This window comes from Pristiophorus japonicus, chromosome 8 (assembly GCF_044704955.1).
Source record: "Pristiophorus japonicus isolate sPriJap1 chromosome 8, sPriJap1.hap1, whole genome shotgun sequence".
Classification (NCBI taxonomy): domain Eukaryota; kingdom Metazoa; phylum Chordata; class Chondrichthyes; family Pristiophoridae; genus Pristiophorus; species Pristiophorus japonicus.
The window spans coordinates 241,100,803-241,126,419 of record NC_091984.1 but is presented as its reverse complement, the minus strand read 5'-3'; the positions used below and the strand labels follow the sequence as shown (position 1 = coordinate 241,126,419).

General features: G+C 47.0%; 3 protein-coding genes across 10 annotated transcripts in view; 1 reads left to right on the top strand and 2 right to left on the bottom strand.

The window, feature by feature from the left end:
* gtf2h3 (general transcription factor IIH, polypeptide 3) overlaps positions 1 to 7,980 on the bottom strand; it is an 11,658-nt gene extending 3,678 nt beyond the window's left edge. The window contains exons 1-8 of one of the 5 annotated variants that reach the window (XM_070888195.1): positions 7,864 to 7,980; positions 5,297 to 5,376; positions 2,860 to 2,966; positions 2,571 to 2,737; positions 2,384 to 2,446; positions 1,321 to 1,350; positions 490 to 518; positions 30 to 104 (exon numbers count right to left, since the gene is read on the bottom strand). In XM_070888195.1, coding sequence (XP_070744296.1) covers positions 30 to 104; positions 490 to 518; positions 1,321 to 1,350; positions 2,384 to 2,446; positions 2,571 to 2,737; positions 2,860 to 2,948 — 453 coding nt within the window. In that variant the 5' untranslated portion in view covers positions 2,949 to 2,966; positions 5,297 to 5,376; positions 7,864 to 7,980. Of the gene's footprint in view, positions 1 to 29; positions 105 to 489; positions 519 to 1,320; positions 1,351 to 2,383; positions 2,447 to 2,570; positions 2,738 to 2,859; positions 2,967 to 5,296; positions 5,377 to 5,850; positions 5,990 to 7,340; positions 7,692 to 7,863 lie in introns of those variants that run through there. The other 4 variants (XM_070888191.1, XM_070888196.1, XM_070888194.1 and 1 more) reach the window with 4 other exon arrangements.
* On the top strand, positions 7,278 to 22,070 carry eif2b1 (eukaryotic translation initiation factor 2B, subunit 1 alpha). Of its 3 annotated transcripts, XM_070888188.1 has the most exons (10): positions 7,278 to 7,975; positions 9,389 to 9,470; positions 13,363 to 13,464; positions 13,844 to 13,980; positions 16,961 to 17,077; positions 18,134 to 18,246; positions 18,923 to 18,991; positions 19,176 to 19,251; positions 20,419 to 20,544; positions 20,917 to 22,070. In XM_070888188.1, the coding sequence occupies exons 1-10, from the start codon at positions 7,970 to 7,972 to the stop codon at positions 21,070 to 21,072; spliced, it is 984 nt and encodes a 327-aa protein (XP_070744289.1). In that variant the 5' UTR covers positions 7,278 to 7,969; the 3' UTR covers positions 21,073 to 22,070. The 3 variants fall into 3 exon arrangements, with proteins under 3 accessions (XP_070744289.1, XP_070744290.1, XP_070744291.1); XM_070888189.1 differs by lacking the exon at positions 9,389 to 9,470 and having other exon boundaries at positions 7,442 to 7,975; XM_070888190.1 differs by lacking the exons at positions 7,278 to 7,975; positions 9,389 to 9,470 and adding an exon at positions 8,090 to 8,264.
* Positions 20,638 to 25,617, bottom strand: part of ddx55 (DEAD (Asp-Glu-Ala-Asp) box polypeptide 55) — a 27,952-nt gene continuing 22,972 nt past the window's right edge. For both annotated transcript variants that reach the window (XM_070888186.1, XM_070888187.1), the window contains one exon: positions 20,638 to 23,438. In XM_070888186.1, coding sequence (XP_070744287.1) covers positions 23,319 to 23,438 — 120 coding nt within the window. In that variant the 3' untranslated portion in view covers positions 20,638 to 23,318. The remainder of the gene's footprint in view (positions 23,439 to 25,617) is intronic.

The following is a 25,617-nucleotide window of genomic DNA, read 5'->3' as shown; positions in this document are numbered from 1 at the left end:
CATGAATCATTAAGATGCAGATAATCTACCTGTTTTTGTGCTGCAAAGATAACATTCATAAAATTCATATATTGAGCAGCAGAGTCCTCAGCAGCTTTAATAACCTGTGGAATAGAACGAGTGATTATAAACTCCGCACCAATCAGCACGGCATTGTAATATCAGGTGGTAATGGTTTAGATACAGTGAACAAACAGGACAGGTTTTTGGGAGGGTATGTAGCTTCTAATGAAGTCTCCCCCCCCCCCACCCCCACTCCCACAATTCATTCCGTTTCCATCTTACACCACAGCCATCAAGCAGACAGGCAGTCCGCTTCCAGACCTCCACATATCCACTCTTGGCCTAGCAGCTCGCAGATATACTGCTGACATCCCAAGTCAGAGCTCAATGAAACCTCCATTCTCTCGATCCCCAGCAGCACAGCATCAGTCCGCCATTTACAAAAATACCCGACAAACTTTAACACAGTAGCCACAGAACACTTACCAGTATGCGGGATTTCAGCTCATGCCCAACTGTATTTTATGAAAGAAAAAGAAAACTTTTTTGTAACCAGTCTTAAGCCACAATTTACAAAACATACTCAGTATTGTTCCTAAATCCATGCTCTGTCAATCCCCATCATTACACCTCGCATCTGTTACACCGCTCATTTAGAATGTTAATTAAAATTAACTTGCATATGAAATGTCATAGGAACAGGAGGAGATCATTCAGCCCCTCGAGCCTATTCCGCCATTCAATTAGATCGTGGCTGATCTGCATCTTAACTCCATTTACCCATCCATAATACCCGTACCTAACAAAAACCTATTCATCTCAGTTTCAATTGACCCCCAGCCTCAACAGCTTTTTGGGGGAAGAGTGTTCCAGATTTCCACCACCCTTTGTATGAAGAATTGCTTCCTGATTTCACCAGAGCGGCCTGGCTCTAATTTTAAGGCAATGCCCCCTTGTTCCGTACTCCCCCACCAGAGGAAGTAGTTCCTCTCCATCTACCCTATCGACACCTTTAATCGTCAAACATTATTAACAATTTGCAGGTCTAGAGATGTAAAATGAGCTCCCATTCAGTGACCTCAGCTGTCAATCAAATCCAGGTGCCTTCCATTGTTATGACTATTTACGGCAGGATTCTGCAATTCACCATCTCCTCCATTGGAGGAACAGAGTGAAGTGTTTCAGACTGATATCACAAAGCAGTTGTGATTTGTGACATTGTTCTTTTTGTCACTGAATTATCTAAATCGGAGTTAGCAGTGACTGATCATTATTAGCAGAGTAAAGCAATACTTACGTGTCAGTAAAGACACATACCTTCTAACTCCTTGTTCACCTTGTGAATATCTTATTTCAGAAGTGTTACGAAAAAAAATACCAACAGTTGCAGGACAATGAGGAATAGGTCAGGAATATTCCTGGTGATAATGGAGAATTAAAAAGCCAACATCATTCAATAAATGCGCTGAGACTTCACTGGAAACGGAGCAGCCCCAGAACACGCTGCTTCGTTGTCAGAGGGAATGCGTTTCCAGGAAGGTGATGGAAGAATGATTTCCATCGGTACAATCGTGTCAACAGGTTTCAACTTTATATCATAAATACATACATAATAAAAATAAACTATTTTACTTCTCCATTAATGTTTGGTCAATTAACAAAGATCACCAGCAAATCCGAGCTCTTTTGGTTAGAGACAGAATGGCAACATATGTACTGGAGAAATACTATCAAATAATGTAAGCATGCGGCAAGATTCCCGCCGTGCAATATTTACACAGCGACCTGGATAAACAAAACCTGGTAATCATTTTGCTGTGAAAGCAATCAGAAAATTCTCCCATGTATGGGTAGTAACTAATCACACCCTGCAAACTATCGGCGGCTAACTAATCACACCCTGCAAACTATCGGCAGCTAACTAATCACACCCTACAAACTATCGGCAGCTAACTAATCACACCCTACAAACTATCGGCAGCTAACTAATCACACCCTACAAACTATCGGCAGCTAACTAATCACACCCTGCAAACTATCGGTAGTAACTAATCACACCCTGCAAACTATCGGTAGTAACTAATCACACCCTGCAAACTATCGGCAGCTAACTAATCACACCCTGCAAACTATCGGCAGCTAACTAATCACACCCTGCAAACTATCGGTGGCTAACTAATCACACCTTGCAAACTATCGGTAGTAACTAATCACACCCTGCAAACTATCAGCAGCTAACTAATCACACCCTGCATACTATTGGTAGCTAACTAGTGAAAACCTGCAAATTATGGGCCAGTGACTAGTGAAAACATTGCAAATGTTGTAACGAACACAAGAAATCTCATAGGTTTTGAAGTAATTCCTGGTGCAAGGATACAGCAAAGTGCCTTTGCCAATGATCCTGCCAGGAAGGTTTCTGTCATCTGGGCTCTCACTTCAGCTGCAACACAGAAGAGAGAGATGTCACATACACCATCCGCGCACCAACACCTTGCAGCAGAACATGTCGTGGCGTTTCATGTGCTGTTGGCATATCGGAGGCCAAACCCCAGGGAGACACTTACTCTTCGCCATTAGGTCTTTGACCTCCTCAGTGATGATGTCATTTCCTAGGGCCAGGAGTTCAAATTTACCATCCTTACTACCAGAAAAAGTCGATTCTGCAGAACTCAGGTCACTGTTTTCAGAAAAGCTTCCCGGTTTCCAGTGTTTACCCGGATACAGGAAACGGCTGCAGCAAAAAAGAGAATAAAACATCGGAGCAAATGAATATTCCTGCCCTGGAGAAACTAGTTGTGAGTGAGGTACACAAGTAAGGTTTTCTGGTTTGCTGCGAGGTACAGAGATGCTTACCTCTCCTGACTGTGACTGGCTATAATCGTGAGTCTGTTGCTGCGGCTCATGACTAAGTGCGAGTTTCCCATCACCATCACTGCATCCATACATTTCGATAGGGTGAACTGTAAAACAACACGTCAAACCCTTCCAGAGAAACTGTGTAAACACATCACTTAAAGGCAGAATCAATTCAGAGAATGCTGAAAATACACGACATTCACCTGTCAGTTAAAGAAAGACTTGCGTTTATATAGCGCCTTTCATGACCACTGGGCGTCTTTACAGCCAGGACTGCAGTCACTGTTGTAGTGACGGGACCTCGGTTTAACGTCTCATCTGAAAGGCAGCACTTCTGACAGTGCAGCACTGTCTCAGCTCTGCACTGGAGTGTCAGCCTAGATTAATGTGCTCAAGTCTCTAGAGTGGGACTTGAACCCACAACCTTATGACTCAGAGGCGAGTGTGCTGCCCACTGAGCCACGGCTGACACTAGTGTATTGACAGTTAGTGCATTGGGTGTGAGAAAAAAAAGAGAAAGTCTTGCATTTATATAGCGCCTTTCACAATCACTGGACATCCCAAAGCATTTTACAGCCAATAAAGCACTTTTTGAAGTGTAGTCACTGTTGTGATGTGGTCTCTGAGACCAGATTTAAGGGTGGATTTAGTTCCACAGTACACGCTATCAATTGCTCGGAAGTGGAGTCTCTCCCCACCGCCCACAGGGGCGAGGGAGGGGGAGTCCAGTTAGAGCCAGGCTGTTCAGGGGTGAAATCAGGAAGCAATTCTTCACACAAAGGGCAGTGGAAATCTGGAACTCTCTTCCCCCAAAAAGCTGTTGAGGCTGGGGGTTAATTGAAAATTTCAAAACTGAGAGTGATATATTTTTGCTAGGCAAGGGCAGTGGAACGGGCTTGTAGGGCTAAACGGCCTGCTCCTGTTCCTATGTTTCACCACAAGAGGCATCAGACAACACCCACTCCGTGCAGGGATTACGAGACAGTGAGCAGCCAGGTAAATGCGTTGCTATTGTAGTGTCCCAGCAGCACCAACGGAGATTAACTAACTCGACAGCAACCTCCATTTATACAGCGTCTGTGAGACTAAAACACAGCTCAAAGTTCGTCACAGGGAAAAGGTGGATGCCAAGCCAAAAAAAATCAGTCATCAGCAGCGATGACCAAAAGCTTGATCAAAGAAATGGATCTTAAGGAGGCAAATCGAAACTTGGTAGTGAGTGGGGAATATTGTGAATGAGGGATGTTGGGGCCAGGGAGTGGAACCTTTCTCGTCTCAAGCACCCAATGTCAACATTAAACACTGCAGATCAGACTTAGCACAGCCAGATGCAAAATAAAGTTCCTTCTACTCTGTCCCAACAACCAGCCTCAACACCAACCTCATTAACGCACCCCGACCACACCAGTGGAACACTTGTCCATGTCCCATCCTGTGAGATTTCCAATTAGTGCAACATTAAATACAGTTCTGTGTCCTGGGTCCATGCCCACCTGGAACTGGACTAAGGAGGCCAAACCCATTCCACTTGGGACCTTTACTGCCAGTTGACAGATGTCTTCAAGCCATCCGTCGGGGTTTGATTTGAATTCGCCCAGAGGTTACCCACATCATTTACTGTTTAAATCAGATTGCAACCAAATCTCACACTGTATCTGACATCAAATCAACTCCAAACTCCAGCCAAAATATGGAATGATTGCAACAGGACTATTGAAACAGCTCGATAATGTGACCAGATGTCAAACTTGTATGACAGCTACAGGAGCCAGTAATGCTGAGGAGTGCGGTGACTGAAGCAAAGAATAAAAAGACTGAATAATAGCAACTTCTTTTGGTGATTTAAGGTTCGCCGTCTCTATTCTCAAACAAGAAAAATAGCAAATCTGAAGTTAAAACAGTAAATGCAGGAAAAACAAAGCTGCTGCAAGAGTCACTAAGATGATCCCAGGGATGAGAGGCTTTAACTATGAGAAGAAACCAGAGAAACTGGGGCTCACAGAGATGGTTAAGAGGAGATCTGATCAGGGTGTTCAAAATTATAAGGGCTTTTGATGAAGCAGACAGGGTAAATCTATTTCCATGCGTTTGTCACTAAAGGACATCATCAAAAGATCATAGAGACAAAAATAACCAGGGTCCACCTATAGTTCACCTTCTCCGATCCTGGGATACTGGAGATTTTGCCCAATCACAGCGATCAATCTCTATCAGTGAGTCTACAGCAGACCCAGACACCAGGCGAGGAAAAGCCCCAGTGGGGAGAGCTTTGGGAACCAGAGGCCCAAAGTCCCCTGTTCCTCCCGAGCTCGCTGCACCCCCCACACGGCACGGCTCACATGGACTCAATTGGATCCCTTACTTTCTGAAAGAAATCTGATCTAATTTGTATTCGAATGAAACAACACTAACTGCTTCTACCTTCACTCCTTACCTGGGATTCATTCAGGATCTGTTGGCCCCACCAAATAGGATTGACATCCACCACTATAACAAGGAGGCTAATGTCCTCATCTTTGACGAAGAAAAGAGGAAAATATGATCAAAAATCTGTTGCTGTTGCAACTATTTCAAGTCTTATGAAAGCAGCAGAAGCTCCTCAAATCCACATGCTTGTGTGATGTTAGCAAGACTCCCATTATTATTAGAAGTGAATACCGATGCAAGATGAGAAAAAGGATGTTTGCAGTTGATATTTCTTGGGGGGAGGGGGGAGTGGGGGGCAAGGAGTTAAATGAAAGCTATACTCAGAGATTGAGACCCATTGAAGACATGCCCCTAAATTCAATTAGCAAAGCTGAATCCAAGTACCTGGGTCTGGTGACCCTACAAACCTCTGAGATCTCTGCGCTCGGCCAATTCTGACTTCTTGCGCAATGCCCACTCCCTTCATCTCCCTTGGCCATAAACTCTGGAATTCCCTCCATAAACTTCCCTCCTATAAGACCCTCTATTAAAACCTACCTGTTTCTCGAAAGTTTTGGTTACCTTTGGCTCGGTTTCAAAAATCCAGGTCAGTGTAGAACTGAGGGAGCGCTGCACTGTCGGAGGGGCAGTACTGAGGGAGTGCCGCACTGTTGGAGGGGCAGTACTGAGGGAGTGCCGCACTGTCGGAGGGGCGGTACTGAGGGAGCGCTGCACTGTCGGAGGGGCGGTACTGAGGGAGCGCTGCACTGTCGGAGGGACAGTACTGAGGGAGCGCTGCACTGTCGGAGGGGCAGTACTGAGGGAGCGCTGCACTGTCGGAGGGACAGTACTGAGGGAGCGCTGCACTGTCGGAGGGGCAGTACTGAGGGAGCGCTGCACTGTCGGAGGGGCAGTACTGAGGGAGCGCTGCACTGTCGGAGGGGCAGTACTGAGGGAGTGCCGCACTGTTGGAGGGGCAGTACTGAGGGAGTGCCGCACTGTCGGAGGGGCAGTACTGAGGGAGTGCCGCACTGTCGGAGGGGCGGCACTGAGGGAGTGCCGCACTGTCGGAGGGGCGGTACTGAGGGAGTGCCGCACTGTCAGAGGGGCAGTGCTGAGGGAGAGCCACACTGTCGGAGGGGCAGTACTGAGGGAGTGCCGCACTGTCGGAGGGGCAGTACTGAGGGAGTGCCGCACTGTCGGAGGGGCAGTACTGAGGGAGAGCCACACTGTCGGAGGGGCAGTACTGAGGGAGAGCCACACTGTCGGAGGGGCAGTACTGAGGGAGTGCCGCACTGTCGGAGGGGCAGTACTGAGGGAGCGCCGCACTGTCGGAGGGGCAGTACTGAGGGAGTGCCGCACTGTCGGAGGGGCAGTACTGAGGGAGTGCCGCACTGTCAGAGGGGCAGTACTGAGGGAGTGCCGCACTGTCGGAGGGGCAGTACTGAGGGAGTGCAGCACTGTCGGAGGGGCAGTACTGAGGGAGTGCCGCACTGTCGGAGGGGCAGTACTGAGGGAGTGCCGCACTGTCGGAGGGGCAGTTGCTGAGGGAGAGCCACACTGTCGGAGGGGCAGTACTGAGGGAGCGCCGCACTGTCGGAGGGGCAGTACTGAGGGAGTGCCGCACTGTCGGAGGGACAGTACTGAGGGGGCGCCGCACTGTCGGAGGGGCGGTACTGAGGGAGTGCCGCACTGTCGGAGGGGCAGTACTGAGGGAGTGCCGCACTGTCGGAGGGACAGTACTGAGGGGGCGCCGCACTGTCGGAGGGGCGGTACTGAGGGAGTGCCGCACTGTCGGAGGGACAGTACTGAGGGGGCGCCGCACTGTCGGAGGGGCGGTACTGAGGGAGTGCCGCACTGTCGGAGGGGCAGTACTGAGGGAGCTTGCTGCCGCGTTCCCCACATTACGGCAGTGACACGCTGTAAAAGTACTTCATTGCCTGTGCAGCCCGCGGGATGTCCTGACGATGTGGAAAGGCGGGAGCCGGGCCTCCTGCCCGGTTAGCGCTGGATTTGTGCGGCCCTCGGTCCCCGGTCCCCCCGCCCGCGGGCCCCGGGCCCCGGTCACTCACCGTCCGCCATCCCGCCCGCCCGCACCCTGGCGCCACACTGAACTGGGGCCGGGTGAGCGCCGAGCCGCAGGTCGGGCCCGTTACACAAAGCTCCCGCTGTAACTGTGTCACTGCTGGCACTCGCATCCTGCGGCTCGGGAGCTTTGCCCAACCAGCGGCAGACTCACATCGGCTGAGTATTAAAGGGAGGCGCGGGGCCGGGCGGCGGGCCTCGTGCGGCGGCCCTTGTTGTCGGGGGAGGGTTTAGGGCGGTACACGGCCTGTGGGTGAAGGCAACTTCCGGCTGTCCGTCAGCGGCCGCGCGGCTCCTCACACCGCCCGATACCGGCCCTCACACCGCCCTCCGCCCGGGACCGGCCCTCACACCGCCCTCCGCCCTCCGCCCGGGACCGGCCCTCACACCGCCCTCCGCCCGGGACCGGCCCTCACCGCCCGCCGCCCGGGACCTCACACCGCCCTCCGCCCGATACCGGCCCTCACACCGCCCTCCGCCCGGGACCCCTCCGCCCGGGACCTCACCGACCTCCGCCCGGGACCTCACACCACCCTCCGGCCGCCCGGCACTGCACCACAGCCCGGGATCCAGAGGGAGAGAGCGCGGCTCCGGGAGCGGGAGTGCGCCATGAACGATGAAGGTAATTCGCCTACCGGCCGCCAGGAGGCACTCCGCCGGCACCTCCCCTTTAACACCGAGCGGGCGGGTTTATGTCGGCAAAACACAAAAACATTAAAGGGGAGGGAGGGGAAAGCTATGCTGAGAGATTGGAATGTGGAATTCTCAAAAGGACTGGGATTAGACTGGGATTAGACTGAGTTCCCCTTTCTCCTGTCCTCCCTTAGTCTCTCCCTCCATGTAAGCTCCCGGCCACCCCCTCGACCTTGCCATCTCTCGTGGCCTCGCTACTCCCATCGTGTCCATCGCAGGTAAGGCCATCTCTGACCACGTCCTCGTATCGCTCTCCACCCACACCCCCCTTGCAACCCAAGGAAGAGGCATATAAACTAGCCAGAAAAAGCAGCAAACCTGAGGACTGGGAGAAATGTAGAATTCAGCAGAGGAGGACAAAGGGTTTAATTAGGAGGGGGAAATAGAGTATGAGAGGAAGCTTGCTGGGAACATAAAAACTGACTGCAAAAGCTTCTATATTTATATGAAGAGAAAAAGATTAGTGAAGACAAATGTAGATCCCTTGCAGTCAGAATCAGGGGAATTTATAATGGGAAACAAAGAAATGGCAGACCAATTAAACAAATACTTTGGTTCTGTCTTCACGAAGGAAGACACAAATAACCTTCCAGAAATACTAGGGGACCGAGGGTCTAGTGAGAAGGAGGAACTGAAGGAAATCCTTATTAGTTAGGAAATTGTTAGGGAAATTGATGGGATTGAAGGCCGATAAATCCCCGGGGCCTGATAGTCTGCATCGCAGAGTACTTAAGGAAGTGGCCCTAGAAATAGTGGATGCATTGTGATCATTTTCCAACAGTCTATCAACTCTGGATCAGTTTCTATGGACTGGAGGGTAGCTAATATAACACCACTTCTCAAAAAAAGGAGGGAGAGAGAAAACAGGTAATTATAGACCGGTTAGCCTGACATCAGTAGTGGGGAAAATGTTGGAATCAATTATTAAAGATGAAATAGCAGTGCATTTGGAAAGCAGTGGCAGGATCAGTCCAAGTCAGCATGGATTTATGAAAGGGAAATCATGCTTGACATATCTTCTAGAATTTTTTGAGGATGTAACTGGTAGAGTGGACAAGGGCGAACCAGTGGATGTGGTGTATTTGGACTTTCAAAAGGCTTTTGACAAGGTCCCACACAAGAGATTAGTGTGCAAAATTAAAGCACATGATATTGGGGGTAATGTACTGACGTGGATAGAGAACTGGTTGGCAGACAGTAAGCAAAGAGTCGGGATAAACGAGTCCTTTTCAGAATGGCAGGCAGTGACTAGTGGGTACCACAAGGTTCAGTGCTGGGACCCCAGCTGTTTACAATATACATTAATGATTTAGACGAAGGAATTGAATGTAATATCTCCAAGTTTGCAGATGACACTAAGCTGGATGGCGGTGTGAGCTGTGAGGAGGATGCTAAGAGGCTGCAGGGTGACTTGGACAGGTTAGGTGAGTGGACAAATGCATGGCAGATGCAGTATAATGTAGATAAATGTGAGGTTATTCACTTTGGTGGCAAAAACAGGAAGGCAGAATATTATCTGAATGGTGACAGATTAGTAAAAGGGGAGGTGCAACGAGACCTGGGTGTCATGGTACATCAGTCATTGAAAGTTGGCATGCAGGTACAATAGGCAGTGAAGAAGGCAAATGGCATGTTGAATATTGTGTTCACTTTTGATCTCAAAATCTGAGGAAGGACATTCTTGCTATTGAGAGAATGCAACGAAGGTTCACCAGACTGATTCCCGGGATGGCGGGACTGATATATGAAGAAAGACTGGATCGACTAGACTTATATTCATTGGAATTTAGAAGAATGAGAGGGGATCTCATAGAAACATATAAAATTCTGACGGGTTTGGACAGGTTGGATGCAGGAAGAATGTTCCCTATGTTGGGGAAGTCCAGAACCAGGGGGTCACAGTCTAAGGATAAGGGGTAAGCCATTTAGGACCAAGATGAGGAGAAACTTCTTCACTTAGAGAGTTGTGAACCTGTGGAATTCTCTACCACAGAAAGTTGTTGAGGCCGGTTCGTTTGATATATTCAAAAGGGAGTTAGATATGGCCTTTACGGCTAACGGGATCAAGGGGTATGGAGAGAAAGCAGGTAAGGGGTACTAAGGTGAATGATCAGCCATGATCTTATTGAATGGTGGTGCAGGCTCGAAGGGCCGAATGGCCTACTCCTGCACCTATTTTCTATGTTTCTTCCTTCTCTGTCTGCCACTGGAAAAAAACTCACTCACGACTCTCTTGCAACTGCACTTATGAACTGCCAGATATCCAGCCTTTTGCCCTCCATTCACCAGCAGCTACCGATCTGCTCAATCACCTTTGATGCCCTAATCCCTATTAAAACCATCACTCTCTCACCCTGGTCATTCCCCTGGTACGGCCCTCAACTTCACTCCATTAAGTCCAAGGAACGCAGACTTGGAACGGATGTGGCGGACAACTGGTTTAGCAATTCGCCGCCAGATCTGGCTGGAACATTATCGGGTCCTGCTCTTGTTTGCCAAAATCGCTCACGAAGTAAAGATAAACCCCTGCTTCTATTCTCCACTGCTAACCGTCTTCTTAAACCCCTCTCCCCAGTCTCCAGTCTCCAGTCTCCCCTCCAACAGTAGGTGTGAGGAGCTCATGGACTTATTGTCTCTAAGATTGAGACCATCCGTTCAGCCGCCTCTGCCACTTCCCTTCCTTCCCCTAGCCCACCGGGCCAAACTTTCTCAAAGGATGCCCCCTGCCCTAGCCCTGACCTCACATCTTTCTCCAGTTTCTCCTCGATCTCCCTTCATTACCTCTCCACGCTCATCCTGTCCATGAAACCCACCTCCTGCTCCCTTGACCTTATTCCCATTAAACTGCTGACCATCCAACTTCCTTTTCTGGCTCCCCTGTTAGCCGACATTGTTAATAGTTCTTTCTCTCCTCTGACAAAGGCAAACTATCCCTCCTCATCCTTCTTGACTCGTCTGCAGCCTTTGACAGGTTGATAGGTTGACCACTCTATCCTTCTCCAATGCCTCTCCACTGTTGTCCAGCTGGGTGGGACTGCACTCGCCTGGTTCCATTCTTATCTAATCGTAGCCAGAGAATCGCCTGCAACGGCTCCTCTTCCCGCCCCCGCATCGTTACCTCTGGTGTCCCCCCAAGGATCTATCCTTGGCCCCTCCTATTTCTCATCTACATGTTGCTCCTTGGCGATATCATCCGAAATCACAGCATCAGTTTCCACATGACGACACCCAGATTTACCTCACCATCACTTCTCTCGACCCCTCGGTCTCTAAATTGTCAGACTGCTCGTTCGACATCCAGTACTGGATGAGCAAAAACTGTCTCCAATTAAATATTGGGAAGACCGAAGCCATTGTTTTTGGTCCCCACCACAAACTTCTGTCTGAGGCTGAACCAGTCTGTTCACAATCTTGGAGTCATATTTGACCCTGAAATGAGCTTTCAACCACATATTTGTCGCATAACTAAGACCGGCTATTTCCACCTTTGTAACATCGCTTGTCTCAGCTCATCTGCTGCTGAAACCCTCATCCATGCCGTTGTTACCTCTAGACTTGACTATTCCAACACACTCCTGACTGGCCTCCTACATTCTACCCTACATAAACTTGGTGATCCAAAACTCGGCTGCCCGTGTTCTAATTCGCACCGGGTCCTGCTCACCCATCACCCTTGTGCTTGCTGACCTATATTGTCTCCTAGTTAAACAATGCCTCGATTTCAAAATTCTCATCCTTGTTTGCAAATCCCTCCATGGCCCTTGCCCCTCCCTATCTCTGTAATCCCCTCCAACCCCTCGCGATGTCTGCGCTCCTCCAATTCTGCCCTCCTGAGCATCCCTGATTATAATCACTCAACCATCGGTGGCCGTGCCTTCTGTTGCCTGGGCCCCAAGCTCTGGAACTCCCTCCCTAAACCTCTCCGCCTCTCTACCTCTCTCTCCTCCTTTAAGACGCTCCTTAAAACCTCCCTCTTTGACCCAGCTTTTGGTCACCTGCCCTAATTCCTCCTTATTCGGCTTGGTGCTGACTTTTGTGTCTCATAACACTCCTGTGAAGCGCCTTGCAACGTTTAACAACATTAAAGGCGCTATATAAATACAGGTTGTTGTTGATATTAAAGGGTGTGGGGAGAGAGTGGGATTAGACTGGGTGGGATATTAAAGGGTATTCTATGAAAGATTTACATCAAAGCATTGAATTAAAAACAAATCACAACAAAGCTGTGAGGTTTACGGTGCATTTACATTGTTTGCTGGTTTCCAGTTGTATGGATGTTCCACACAGCTCTTAGCTCCTTATTGCAACGTTTGATCAAATTACGCTGCAATGCCTTGACATTCCGAGGATGTGCACGAGCCTGGAACCCAAACTGCTGATGTGCGGTTTGGGTTTCCAGTCCCAGTGCAATGGGGAGATGGTCCATCCCTCTGATTCTGTGTTTACATTTAACATTAACTTTGCAGTAAAACAGAAACAGCGCTGAGCTGCTGCAGTTGGTGTGGTCATGAACACAAACACTTGCCCGTATCCTAATTCGTACCGAGTCCCGTTCACCACCCCCCCCCTCCCCCTCCAGTGCTCGCTGACCTACATCTTTGTTCTCATGCCCTCACCCCTCCTCCCTATCGCTGTAACCTCCTCCAGCCCAACAACTCTCAGATCTCTGCACGCCTTAGTAAGTTACAGTAATTGGGGGGAGGTTTAGAGGGGATTTGAAGGGAAATATTTTCACCCAGAGGGTGGTGGGGGTCTGGAACTCACGGCCTGAAAAGGTGGTCGAGGCAGAAACCCTCATCACATTTAAAAAGTACCTGGATATGCTCTTGAAGTGCCGCAACCGACAGACCAAGAGCTGGAAAGTGGGATTAGGCTGGATAGCTCTCTGTCGGCCGGCATGGACATGATGGGCCAAATGGCCTCCTTCCGTGCTGTAAATCTATAATTCCTCCAATTCTGGCCCTTTGCGTATCGCTCCACCATCGGTGGCCGTGCCTTCAGCTGCCTGGCCCCTAAGCTCTGGATTTCCATCCTAAATCTCTACCTCTCTCTCCTCCTTTAATAAATTCCTTAAAATCTGCCTCTCACCTGTCCTAATGTCTCCTTCTGTGGCTCGGTGTCAAATTTTGTTTGATAGTGCTCCTGTGAAGCGCCTTGGGACATTTTACTACATTAAAGACACTGTATAAATGCAAGTTGTTGATTTGAAAACTATTTGAATACATGAAGTGACGGTGGGTGTGTGTGTGTGTCTCAAATAAAACACAATGTTCGAATGTTAATTGTATTTAAAAAATGCTGACTGGCTTATTGCAGAGCTTGTGGACTATTTCAAAACCCAAATGAAAGAGAGCGAAGATGTTGCTTCTGCTGTTGCCGCCATTCGCACCTTGTTGGAGTTTTTGAAGCGAGACAAAGGTAACTGAGACTCGGCATTCTTGGAACGCTGTGTTAAAAACAGCTTTCCTACACGTAGATTGTTTTTGAGCCTGTACAATCTCTTGAGCTTAAACATTATATGACCGATGTAAAATAACCCTGAGCTTTACGAGCAGAAAAGGAGTTGTTTATAGGAGCATTTTCAGCTTTTTTTATAAACTGAATTGAAATTCTCTAACGTTCTGAAGATTACTAGTCCATAAACATAACCACGACACTACCGTACCCCCGATTGGCTGACTCAATCCCTCAGAAATTTGGTGTAAATACATGTTGTCAATGCCTAAACAAATCACATTCTTTTCTCGTCACTGCGAGCTTTAGAGAGTGCACTGTCATTGTGTTTTTCTGGAATTAGGTGAGACCATTCAGGGTCTGAGGGAGAATCTGAAGGCAGCCATTAAAACCCTGACCAGCGTCGACTCTTCAGTGGCAGTGTCTTCAGGGGGTGAACTTTTCCTCCGCTTTATCAGCCTCACGTCCCTGGAACACCCGGTATGTACAGAACCGTCTTTATATATTCTAACGTTAGCTCTGGAATTCCCTCCCTAAACCTCTCTGCCTCTCTCTCCTCCTTTAAGATGCTCCTTAAAACCCATCTCTTTGATCAAGCTTTTGTTCACCTGTCCGATCCCAGGTCATTCAGTCTGATTCCCACTCCAGCTGATTTTTCCTGTCTTGTTTTTTGTGATCGGGTGGTTTGAAAAAAAGCTGTTCTTAGTACCTTTGTCTGAATCTTCAGTCAGATGTCTAAGATCTGCTGCAACGTGGGACATTTGGGAATTAGTAGGGATGGTGATCTTAACCTTTGTCGGACTCTGATGTACACTGAGGTGGCAAAGGCTCGGACAACTCTCGTTTAAACCCAGGATTCCAACTACATTTGGTGGACTGCAGCCTAAAGTATTGGTGAACGAGTAATGGAAACATAGAAAATAGGTGCAGGAGTAGGCCATTCGGCCCTTCGAGCCTGCACCACCATTCAATAAGATCATGGCTGATCATTCCCTCAGTATCCCTTTCCTGCTTTCTCTCCATACCCCTTGATCCCTTTAGCCGTAATGGCCATATCTAACTCCCTCTTGAATATATCCAATGAACTGGCATCAACAACTCTCTGCGGTAGGGAATTCCACAGGTTCACAATTCTCTGAGTGAAGAAGTTTCTCCATATCTCAGTCCTAACTAGCCTGCCCCTTATCCTTAGACTGTGTCCCCTGGTTCTGGACTTCCCCAACATCAGGAACAATCTACCCGCATCTACCCAGTCCCGTCCCGTCAGAATCTTATACGTTTCTATGAGATCCCCTCTCATCCTTCTAAACTCCAATGTCTAAAGGCCGAGTTTATCCAGTCTCTCCTTATATGTCAGTCCAGCCATCCCTGGAATCAGTCTGGTGAACCTTTGCTGCACTCCCTCAATAGCAAGAACATCCTTCCTCAGATTAGGAGACCAAAACTGAACACAATATTTCAGGTGAGGCCTCACCAAGGCCCTGTACAACTGCAGTAAGACCTCCCTGCTCCTATACTCAAATCCCCTAGCTATGAAGGCCAACATACCATTTTGCCGCCTTCACCGCCTGCTATACCTGCATGCCAACTTTCAATGAGTGATGAACCATGACATCCAGGTCTCGTTGCACCTCCCCTTTTCCTAATCTACCACCAGTCAGATAATATTCTGTCTTCGCGTTTTTGCCCCCAAAGTGGATAACCTCACATTTATCCACATTATACTTCATCTGCTATGCATTTGCCCATTCACCTAACCTGTCGCCTCTTAGCGTCCCTCACTGCCTGCCATTCTGAAAAGGACCCGTTTATCCCGACTCTCTGCTTCCTGTCTGCCAACCAGTTCTCTATCCACGTCAGTATATTATCCCCAATACCATGTGCTTTGATTTTGCACACCAATTTCTTGTGTGGGACCTTGTCAAAAGCCTTTTGAAAGTCCAAATACACCATATCCACTGATTCTTCCTTGTCCACTGTACTAGTTACATCCTCAAAAAATTCCAGAAGATTTGTCAAGCATGATTTCCCTTTCATAAATCCATGTCGACTTGAACCGATCCTGTCACTGCTTTCCAAATGCGCTGCTATTTCATCCTTAATAATTGATTTCAACATTTTCCCCACTACTGATGTCAGGCTAACCAGTCTATAATTACCCGCTTTCTCTCTCCCTCCCTTTTTAAAAAGTGGTGTTACATTAGCTACCCTCCAGTCCATAGGAACTGATCCAGAGTCGATAGACTGTTGGAAAATGATCACCAACGCATCCACTATTTCGAGGGCCAATTCCTTAAGTACTCTGGGATGCAGACCATCAGGCCCTGGGGATTTATCGGCCTTCAATCCCATCAATTTCCCTAACACAATTTTCCACCTAATAAGGATATCCTCCTTCAGTTCCTCCTTCTCACTAGACCCTTGGTCCCCTAGTACTTCCGGAAGGTCATTTGTGTCTTCCTTTGTGAAGACAGAACCAAAGTATTTGTTCAATTGGTCTGCCATTTCTTTGTTCCCCATTATAAATTCACCTGAATCTGACTGCAAGGGACCTACGTTTGTCTTTACTAATCTTTTTCTCTTCACATATTTATAGAAGCTTTTGCAGTCAGTTTTTATGTTCCCAATGTCGCATCTCTGCTTCTTCTGTAACCTGAGAAACTCCTTTTCCCAAATGTAGCCTGACCTTCAGCTGTGTCTTAATTACTGCCCTGGACTGTTTTTTGGTGCAATTGTTGGTCACAGGCCGCCGGAGGCAGTGGTGTCTTGAATCATTTACCAACGCCACACTGGGTCTGCCGATCTCTGAAAACCCGTCTCACAGGATGTGGCTTTTCACCCATTGACCTGCAGAAACAAAGTGCTACGCTGTAATTACCTCCCTCTACTGGAGGCGCTGCAGTGCTCCTACTGGTGCGGAGGGTGTAATTACAACGTGACGTTTACATGGACATTTTACATTGTAGATTTTTGTTAATTGTACTTAAGCGATGTATAGCAATTGAGTGTTAATTGTAAGCCGGTAGCAGGTATTAATTGGGGACTCTTGTTCTCATATATATATGGGAGTAGGCTGGGGAAGGGTTGCGAGCTTATCTCGGGTGTGCACAGTTTGTAATGTGTCTCTGTGAATAAAGGCTTTAAGCAACGAAAGACTAGGCTCCAGTGTTCTATCCTTCACCAACTGGCTATCTGACTTTTACAATGTTGACATGGAAATTTATAATGGAAATATAAAAATAAGCCCAGAATGTATAACTTTAAAATGGAGACTGAATTACAATTCATGTCCTGGTATAATTACCCCCCAAACCCCACTTCAGGTTACACCTACACTGGATCTTGACTCGTGCACAATGCTCTGGGAGTTCGACTAGTATTAGAGAAGTTTTTTGATGATTCCAGTTTCTGTATTATTCAACATAACCAGGTTTGAACTGATACAACTTTCTTATTGCAGGATTATTCTATATGCAAAAAGACAATGATAGACAGAGGAGAGCTTTACTTGGACAGGATTTCTGTGTCAAGAATTAAGATTGCAAATCTGTGTCATTCCTTTATAAAAGACGGAGCTGTAAGTACTGAATCATTCGTTACCAAGATCTACTTTGCACTGTAGTCGTAGAGAACCAGACTGGCCAATCTCTCCAGGTTCTCCCCGGCAGGCTCCGCCTGATCTGCCTCGCCCTATACTCTTTATGTGAAACGGTACCAGACGGTATGATTATGTGACTATTCTAAATTTGTTTGTTTCGATTTGAACATGATGTGGTCTAGGAGTTTCCAGATCGCTTGGTATGCTGGAGATCATAAAATCGTACAGCACAGGAAGCCATTCGGCCCATCGTGGTGATGGGGGTTAATATCGAGGCCTCTGATCAATGTTCCCTTTAAGCTGCGCAGTTGCCCAGCGGTCTTGAGCTCCCGCACAGGCCACGCGTGGCTTTTCAATTGGAATAATCGCACCTGCGCGAACATTTGAATGAGCCGTGCAGCCAAAAAAACATGCCTGGGAACATTGCCTCTGACTTGATAGATTCCAGTAACTTCCCCACAGCTGACGGTAGACTGACAGGCCTGTAGTTACCTGATTTCTCTCTCCCTCTCTCCTTAAATAATGGAGTGACATTTGCAATTTTCCAATCCAAGTTGACAATTCCTGAATCTGGAGAACTATGACTAACAATTTCCTCACCTATTTCTTTTAATATCCTTGGGGTGGAAACCATCAGGTCCTGGAGATTTATCCATCTTAAGTCCCATTATTTTCTCCGCTAACATTTATTTTACTTCTATTAAATCCAGTAGGTTTCTTAGTTTGACTTATTTTTAGGTTCCCTTGTCCCACTCATATTTTGTCCTCTTCCTCCACTGAGAAAACTGAAACATTAACCTGCAACTTCAGAATATCTCTGCCCCCGTCCCTTATGGAATAGACATGTCGAGTGGTGATGTTGTTTTGGAGGTGCCCTTAGATACATTTCCCTTTGTGAAGAAGTCCTTTGCCCCCATTTGCTATTTGGTATTGATAGGTTAAAATCAGAACATCCTATTTGGCACATTGTGTTTACAATAGGTGACTTCTGCCATTGTCATTCATATTTTATTAAATCTTTCCTTTCTTTAACAGAAAATTTTAACCCATGCTTCCTCGCGGGTCGTCTTGAGAGTGTTGGAGAAAGCAGCTGAAACCAAGAAACGCTTCAGTGTTTATATCACAGAATCACAACCCGATTCTTCAGGGTGAGTGCAAACACGTTGTGCATAGTGTGTGATTTTTAGAATAGTCAGTCACTCGGACAAACCCCTGGCCAGTGTCTGTTCCAAAGATACATTTCTATCTACATTATAAAGCTGACCCACCATTGGCTCTTCTCACAGTATGTGTGGTGACAGGAGTGTTCTCAGGGGCAGTGTTAGCTTTGTGGGGGTCCCTGTGCAAAGGCTCGGTTTGGAGCCCCTACATTTTACGAGAAAGTAATACTAAATACAATCACTGGGTCTGCTCAAGGCCACATGTGATTGCACGACTCTAACAATGCCCTCGAGTGTTACACTGCGCTGCACTTAATCGTCACTCCCATGTGCCGTGTCATGGAAATCAACTAGTACATTATTATAAACGCTGCCCAGTGGGTGCACTTCCTGTCCACTCATGTCATTTTTGGTCTCACTTTTCCAACAAGTTTAGCATTTTTATCATTCAGTTTTGCTGTCAATGGTCACAGTGTAGTTGCAGACCCTGGACACTAATGGGCGCTGCAGAGTGGGTTTATTAAGTCACTCCCAACACTATAACCATTTTGTATATTAAAAACTCGCATTCATCAGCTGACTGGGCAATTTGTATAGAAATAAGGGTTGAAACTGTTCTAGGATGGACAGAGTGAATTAAAGTGCTGGTCTGTTTGTCTTCCAGACTCAAAAGTGCAGAAGATCTGAAAAAGCTCAACATTCCGGTAACAGTGATACTAGATGCTTCAGTCGGGTATGTTGAGAAAACCCGTTGGACAGAATGAAAGAGTCCCATTTGTAGCAGAAGTGGTATTGGAAATGTTGATTGGTCAATGTTCTATTTATTATAGTTAGTTTGGCTATGCTGATTGGATGATTAGTTGAGCAATAATCTGTTTTCTGGGCCCACTCACGAACCGAGTTTCCCCCTTCTGCAGGTACATTATGGAGAAAGTGGACCTGCTCCTGGTCGGTGCTGAAGGGGTGGTGGAAAGTGGAGGAATCATTAACAAGGTAACTGTGTTCCTTTCACTCTGAGTTAAAGAGGGAGTCTAACTAATCCGTGACCAACAAATGAATCATAGGAACAGGAGGCCCCTCGAGCTTGTACTGTCATTTAATTATATCGTAGCTGATCTGTATCTTAACCCAAATTACCCGCCTTTACTCCATATCTTTTAATACCCTTACCCAACAAAAATCTATCAATCTCGGTGTTGAAGTTTTCAATTGACCCCCAGCCTCAACAGTTTTTTGGAGGAGAGAGTTCCAGATTCCCACTGCCCTTTGTGTGAAGTGTTTCCTGACCTCACTCCTGAACGGCCGGGCTCTAATTTTAAGGTTAGGTCCCCTTGTTCTGGACTCCCCCCACCAGAGGGAATAGTTTCTATCTACCCTATCGAATCCTTTAATCATCTTAAAAAAACTCAATTAGATCACCCCACAATCTGCCACACCCACAGTGAGTGCCTCAGCTCAAACCACGTCAATAAATTTATTCCAACTCGATTTTAGAAGGGTCTGGGAGATCCAAAGAGCTCGACAGCATTTTTAAACCCAGTTTGGTACTCGTCAAACCAAAATGGAACTCGGGACATTCAGCCCCTCGAGCCTGTTCCACCATTCAATTAGATCATGGCTGATCTGTACCTCAACTCATTTACCTTTGATCCATATCCCTTCATACCTTTACCTGACAAAAATCTAGCGAGCGCCGACTTGAACATTTCAATCAACCCCCAGCATCCACAGCCTTTTTTGGGGTGCTGCGTTCCAGCATCCCAACCCCCCCCCCCCACCATTGTGTGAAGTGTTTCCTGACATCACCCCTGAATTGCAGCCACAGTCTCCCCTCGTTGGGGTTCGAACCCAGGACCTGTGGCCCCGGAGCGATTGCTCACTCCAGGGCCACGGACGAGCGGATTCTTCCCGCGGTGTCTCCAATTCCGCAATTTCTAGCTTTACTGTTATTTCTGTTGTTGAGTGTTTTCTGCATTTTTAACTGTTTGTTTGAAACCACAATATTTCCAAAAAATTAACTTCAACATATTTTGAATCAAGCGATTTTGAAATCCTGCCTGTCGCTGCTTTATATCCACGAAGGATTGTGTGTCCGGGAAGTAAAGTCCTCGTGTTCTGTGAAGCTGAATGAAAGGCATTGATTTTTCCCTCCCCTTGCAGATTGGAACTTACCAAATGGCTGTGTGTGCAAAATCGCATAATAAACCCTTCTATGTGGTGGCAGAGAGTTTCAAATTTGTCCGGCTTTATCCCCTCAATCAGCAAGATGTTCCCGATCGATTTAAGGTGTGTAAACTGAAGTTCTCTGGTTCTGGGCTGTAAATCGGAACTAACAGACACTGGTGACATTCACTAATGCCAGTCTCCACTTCAGTCACTTATTTTAGATTTTATTATGCATTTCTGTAGACTTAGAATCCTGTGCATCATTTATCTTCCATCATCAGCAATCGAGGAATTTGTATTTTGATGTCGAGTTGAGAGCATCTTTTAAAGGATCAATATTTGAAGCAGAGGAAAATACAGGGCAAGGGGATTTGTATTGAATTATTCTAGTAACGAGCTAGTACAGACACAGTGGGCCGAATGGCTTTCCGTGCTGTAACTGGCTGTAGTTGTAAAATGTTAATTACCTATTTTTTTTTTTTTTAAAAACAGTACAAAGCAGACATATTGAAATCGGCGAAGAATCTAGCACTCGAACATCCGACAGTGGACTATACACCCCCGTCATTCATTACACTTTTGTTCACGGATCTGGGAGTTCTCACACCATCTGCAGTTAGTGATGAATTAATTAAATTGTATTTGTAATAATCGATCATGCACTTCTGAAAACTACAGTAATTAAACAGAAACACTGACGCAAGATGGACATATAAAACCAGGACAATTATCTTTTAAATATACTCCACCGATCAATTAGTAATTCTTACTAAATGATATTCATAAAGTGCCAAAAATAGAAGAGCTGGTGTAGAATGGCCAGAGTGACGGACAGGAGCAGACCCTCTGCTCCATCCAACCTGTCCCACAACTGCGATCCCTTAATCACAATATATAAACCCACCCTACCCACACCATGGGATTGCTTGGGAGAGGTGATAATCGAGGTTACAAACCCAGGCCAATTAGGGGGAACATTTTAAAGCCAGTTGCCTCCACCTGCATTGATAAAGTAAATGACGAAAAAGTGACCACGGTTGGTGAGTCAGTAACTAGAAATTTATCAAAAGAATAAAAGGGAGAAATTAAGAGAATAATTTTTTTTGCACACAGGAGCATAATCCACAATAAAAGGAAAGTGGATTTGAAGAATAAAAATTTGAAAAGATGTGGCAAGAGGGATTGTGGGCCGAATGGTCGTCTGTGTTGTAAATTAAGATTAATTGATACTTGCATTAACTTTTGTTGTCTGAGTGGTCAACCAAAGAAGATATTAATGAGGTAGGAGAGGTTGGGTGGGGGGGGTTAAACATCTGCCTTCCAGCTCAGGAATGGTCAGTAGGCCCACACCTTTTGGGGAGTTGCTGCTTTTACAGTAGTGAGAAGCCAGAAGTCAACTTGCCCAAAAGAGACTGTCCTTTCAGAAATAAGTGGCTCAGGAAACCAATTCACTGACAAAACCTTTCCAGAGTCACTCCCAGAACGTCAAGGGCCTCTGCGATCATGTACAGCATCACTGGGCTTCATTTTCCTCCCCACCTCAGAGACTGACTCCTTTCTGGGCTGCAGGTTTATGGGGTTACAGCTACCGTTTCTGTTACATGCATTGCCTGTTCGATATATGAATAAAATCTCATTTATGGCTAGTTGTGTACTGATTACATTTTTTCATCGACATTCCTGGTATTTATAAAACTGATCAATAATTTTTTGAAAAGCCTTTGTCCGGGTGAGGCCAAACCGCTGTCAAGGGGCCGTTGCACATGGCCTCTCATTCACAATGTAGCCACCAACCTTGCTTTCCAAACCTAAAGTCTCTCACAGTTCAGAGAATAAAACAATGAGTCAAATAAAAGCACAAATGATGTATCTGGGCTTCCTGGCCAGTTTGGCAGAAACTGCCCAGTGATGAGGGACAACACAGACCAGACACGATTAAATCCCTGGTTTGTGCTGGCAGCCAAATGCAGCTGGAGCAACAGAGAAGGCCGGTTACTGAAATAATGATCTTCATTTATATAGCACCTTTTATGACCTCAGAATATCCTAAATCACGTTACAGCCAATTAACGTAGCCATTTGTAATATGGGAAACGCGGCAGTCCATTTGCGCACAGCAAGCTCCCACAAACAGCAATGTGATAGTGATGCTGATTGAGATAAATATTGACCAGAACTCCCCTGATCATCTTCAAAATAGTGCCATGGGATATTTTACATCACTGAGGCCCGGTTTGCCCTCAAAGAACATAGGAATTAGGAGCTGGAGTAGGCCATACGGCCCTTCGAGCCTGCTCCGCCATTTATCTCTGTTTATCATCTCATCCGAAAGATGGCACCTCCGACAGTGCAGCACTCCCTCAGCACTGCACTCCCTCAGCACAGCACTGGGAGCATCAGCCTAGATTTTTGTGCTCAAGTCCCTGGAGTGGGACTTGAACCCACAACCTTCTGACTGCGAAGTGAGTGTGCTGCCCTAATTCCTATGTTCTTTGAGGGCAAACCGGGCCTCAGTTTAATGCTTCATCTGAAAGACGGCACCTCCGACAGTGCAGCACTCCCTCAGCACGGCACTGGATTGTCAACCCAGATTCTGGGTTGAAGTCTCTGGCGTCACCCACTCAGCCCGGGCCGACACTGCCAATGTTCTCTCACATTCTTCCACAATTGTCCTTTTCTTTTAATTAGCGATGGAGACACAAACAGGCAGGTTTTACAGCCGAGCACCCCAACAAATGATGCCGTTAAGGTCAGGAATTTTTTTTTTTATATACAAATTAATCTGAACAGATCCAAATTTTTTTTACACAGTAAAGTCCAGGATTAAAAAAGGAATTGCTTTGAAAATATTCACAATGTTTCAAAGGTCAGCCAGCTTCCAGTTCACCTGTCCCTCATGTACCCGTCAGCTGTTTCTCAAACTCCTCCTCACTGATCTTCCCCTTTTTCAGCTTCTTTAACAATCGGGTGTCGTTGAGAAGTTCATCCATATCCTCCTCCCCCACATCAGATCCCTGTAAAATGGCAGCGTTAGTGACCTGGATGGTGAGGATTCACGGAGTTTGATCAAGTCAGAGTTAACCAACTTCTAATCAGCATACACACAAGGTACTTTATTAACTACATGAATTGTGAAAAAAAATTAATAAAAGACAAACAGACCAGTCAAACATTCCCAGCTTAATCTGTTGATTATGGGAGCTTTGTTCCAGAGCCGGTAATTACAGGGTACAGGACAGCGGAGGAGGGATTTCATCGTAAAACCAAGCAACGGGGCGTGGAAGATTCATGCTCATTGTTCAGAGATGGGGTGTGGGAGGGTGGTGTGTGGAGAGCAGGGCTAACCAGGAACATCTATATTAACCAGATACAGGAGCCTTGATTATCTAACCGGTGATACTTTAACGTCAGGGTTTAATATGAATGGGATGGTGCAGCTGGGGAATCTGGTGTTGAAAAGGCAATTTTTTTTAAGCCATATTTTCTCCAATATTCTGCTACTTCCAACTTTCAGTACCACAATGCACCTCAGGTTAAAGGAGAATTACTGATCAACCTTTCAGCATCACACGATCTTCAGAAAAGCCCTTACACTGTGCTGGCCTTTCAAAATCATCCACATTTCAGCTACCAGAAGCTCCGTCACTTAAAGAAACCTACAAAACATCAGACACCCCTCTCTGTCCCTCTCGCCTATGCCCCACCCTACTGCACCCATCCCCTCCCCAGCCGAATGCACTCCGCATCAGCCCACCAGCCTCTCCCACCTCCGCCCCTACCCACCCCACCACACCACACCACAACCCACGCCTCTGGCTTTTATATCGAGAGGACTAGAATACAAGGGGGTAGAAGTTATACTGCAGCTGTACAAAACCCTGGTTAGACCACACCTGGAGCACAGAGCAGTTCTGGGCACCAGACATTAGGAAAGGATATATTGGCCTTGGAGGGAGTGCAGCGAGGGTTTACCAGAATGATACCCGGACTCCAAGGGTTAAATTATGAGAGATTACACAAATTCAAGTTGTATTTCCTAGAATTTAGAAGGTTAAGGGGTGACTTGATAGAAGTTTTCAGGATATTAAGGGGAACAGAAAGGGTAGATAGAGAGAAACTATTTCTGCTCGTTGGTGAATCTAGGACTAGAGGACATGGTCTAAAACTTAAAGCCATATCTTTCAAGAATGAGATTAGGAAACACTTCTACACAAAGGGTGGTAGAAGTTTGGAACTCTCTTCCGCAAACAGCAATTGATGCTCGATCAATTGTTCATTTTAATTGAGTGTTAGATTTTTGTTAACCAAAGGGATATGGGGCAAAGGTGGGTATATTGAGTTAGATCGCAGCTCAGCAGGCTGATCTCATTGAATAGCGGAACAGGCTCAAGGGGCTGAATGGGCCTCCTCCTGTTCCTGTGTAACAGGCTCAAGGGGCTGAATGGCCTCCTCCTGTTCCTGTGTAACAGGCTCGAGGGGCTGAATGGCCTCCTCCTGTCCCTGTGTAACAGGCTCGAGGGGCTGAATGGGCCTCCTCCTGTTCCTGTATAACAGGCTCGAGGGGCTGAATGGGCCTCCTCCTGTTCCTGTATAACAGGCTCGAGGGGCTGAATGGCCTGTTCCTGTGCAACAGGCTCAAGGGGCTGAATGACCTCCTCCTGTTCCTGTGTAACAGGCTCGAGGGGCTGAATGGGCCTCCTCCTGTTCCTGTGTAACAGGCTCGAGGGGCTGAATGGGCCTCCTCCTGTTCCTGTGCAACAGGCTCGAGGGGCTGAATGGGCCTCCTCCTGTTCCTGTGTAACAGACTCGAGGGGCTGAATGGGCCTCCTCCTGTTCCTGTGTAACAGACTCGAGGGGCTGAATGGCCTCCTCCTGTTCCTGTATAACAGGCTCGAGGGGCTGAATGGCCTGTTCCTGTGTAACAGGCTCGAGGGGCTGAATGGGCCTCCTCCTGTTCCTGTGTAACAGGCTCGAGGGGCTGAATGGGCCTCCTCCTGTTCCTGTGTAACAGGCTCGAGGGGCTGAATGGCCTCCTCCTGTTCCTGTGTAACAGGCTCGAGGGGCTGAATGGGCCTCCTCCTGTTCCTGTGTAACAGGCTCGAGGGGCTGAATGGCCTCCTCCTGTTCCTGTGTAACAGGCTCGAGGGGCTGAATGGCCTCCTCCTGTTCCTGTGTAACAGGCTCGAGGGGCTG

Excerpts from the sequence above, each read along its gene's own strand:
- eif2b1 (XM_070888188.1), top strand. Across the intron at positions 19,252-20,418 it reads GTGGAGGAATCATTAACAAG|ATTGGAACTTACCAAATGGC; the intron begins GTAACTGTGTTC and ends CTCCCCTTGCAG. Across the intron at positions 20,545-20,916 it reads ATGTTCCCGATCGATTTAAG|TACAAAGCAGACATATTGAA; the intron begins GTGTGTAAACTG and ends TTTTAAAAACAG.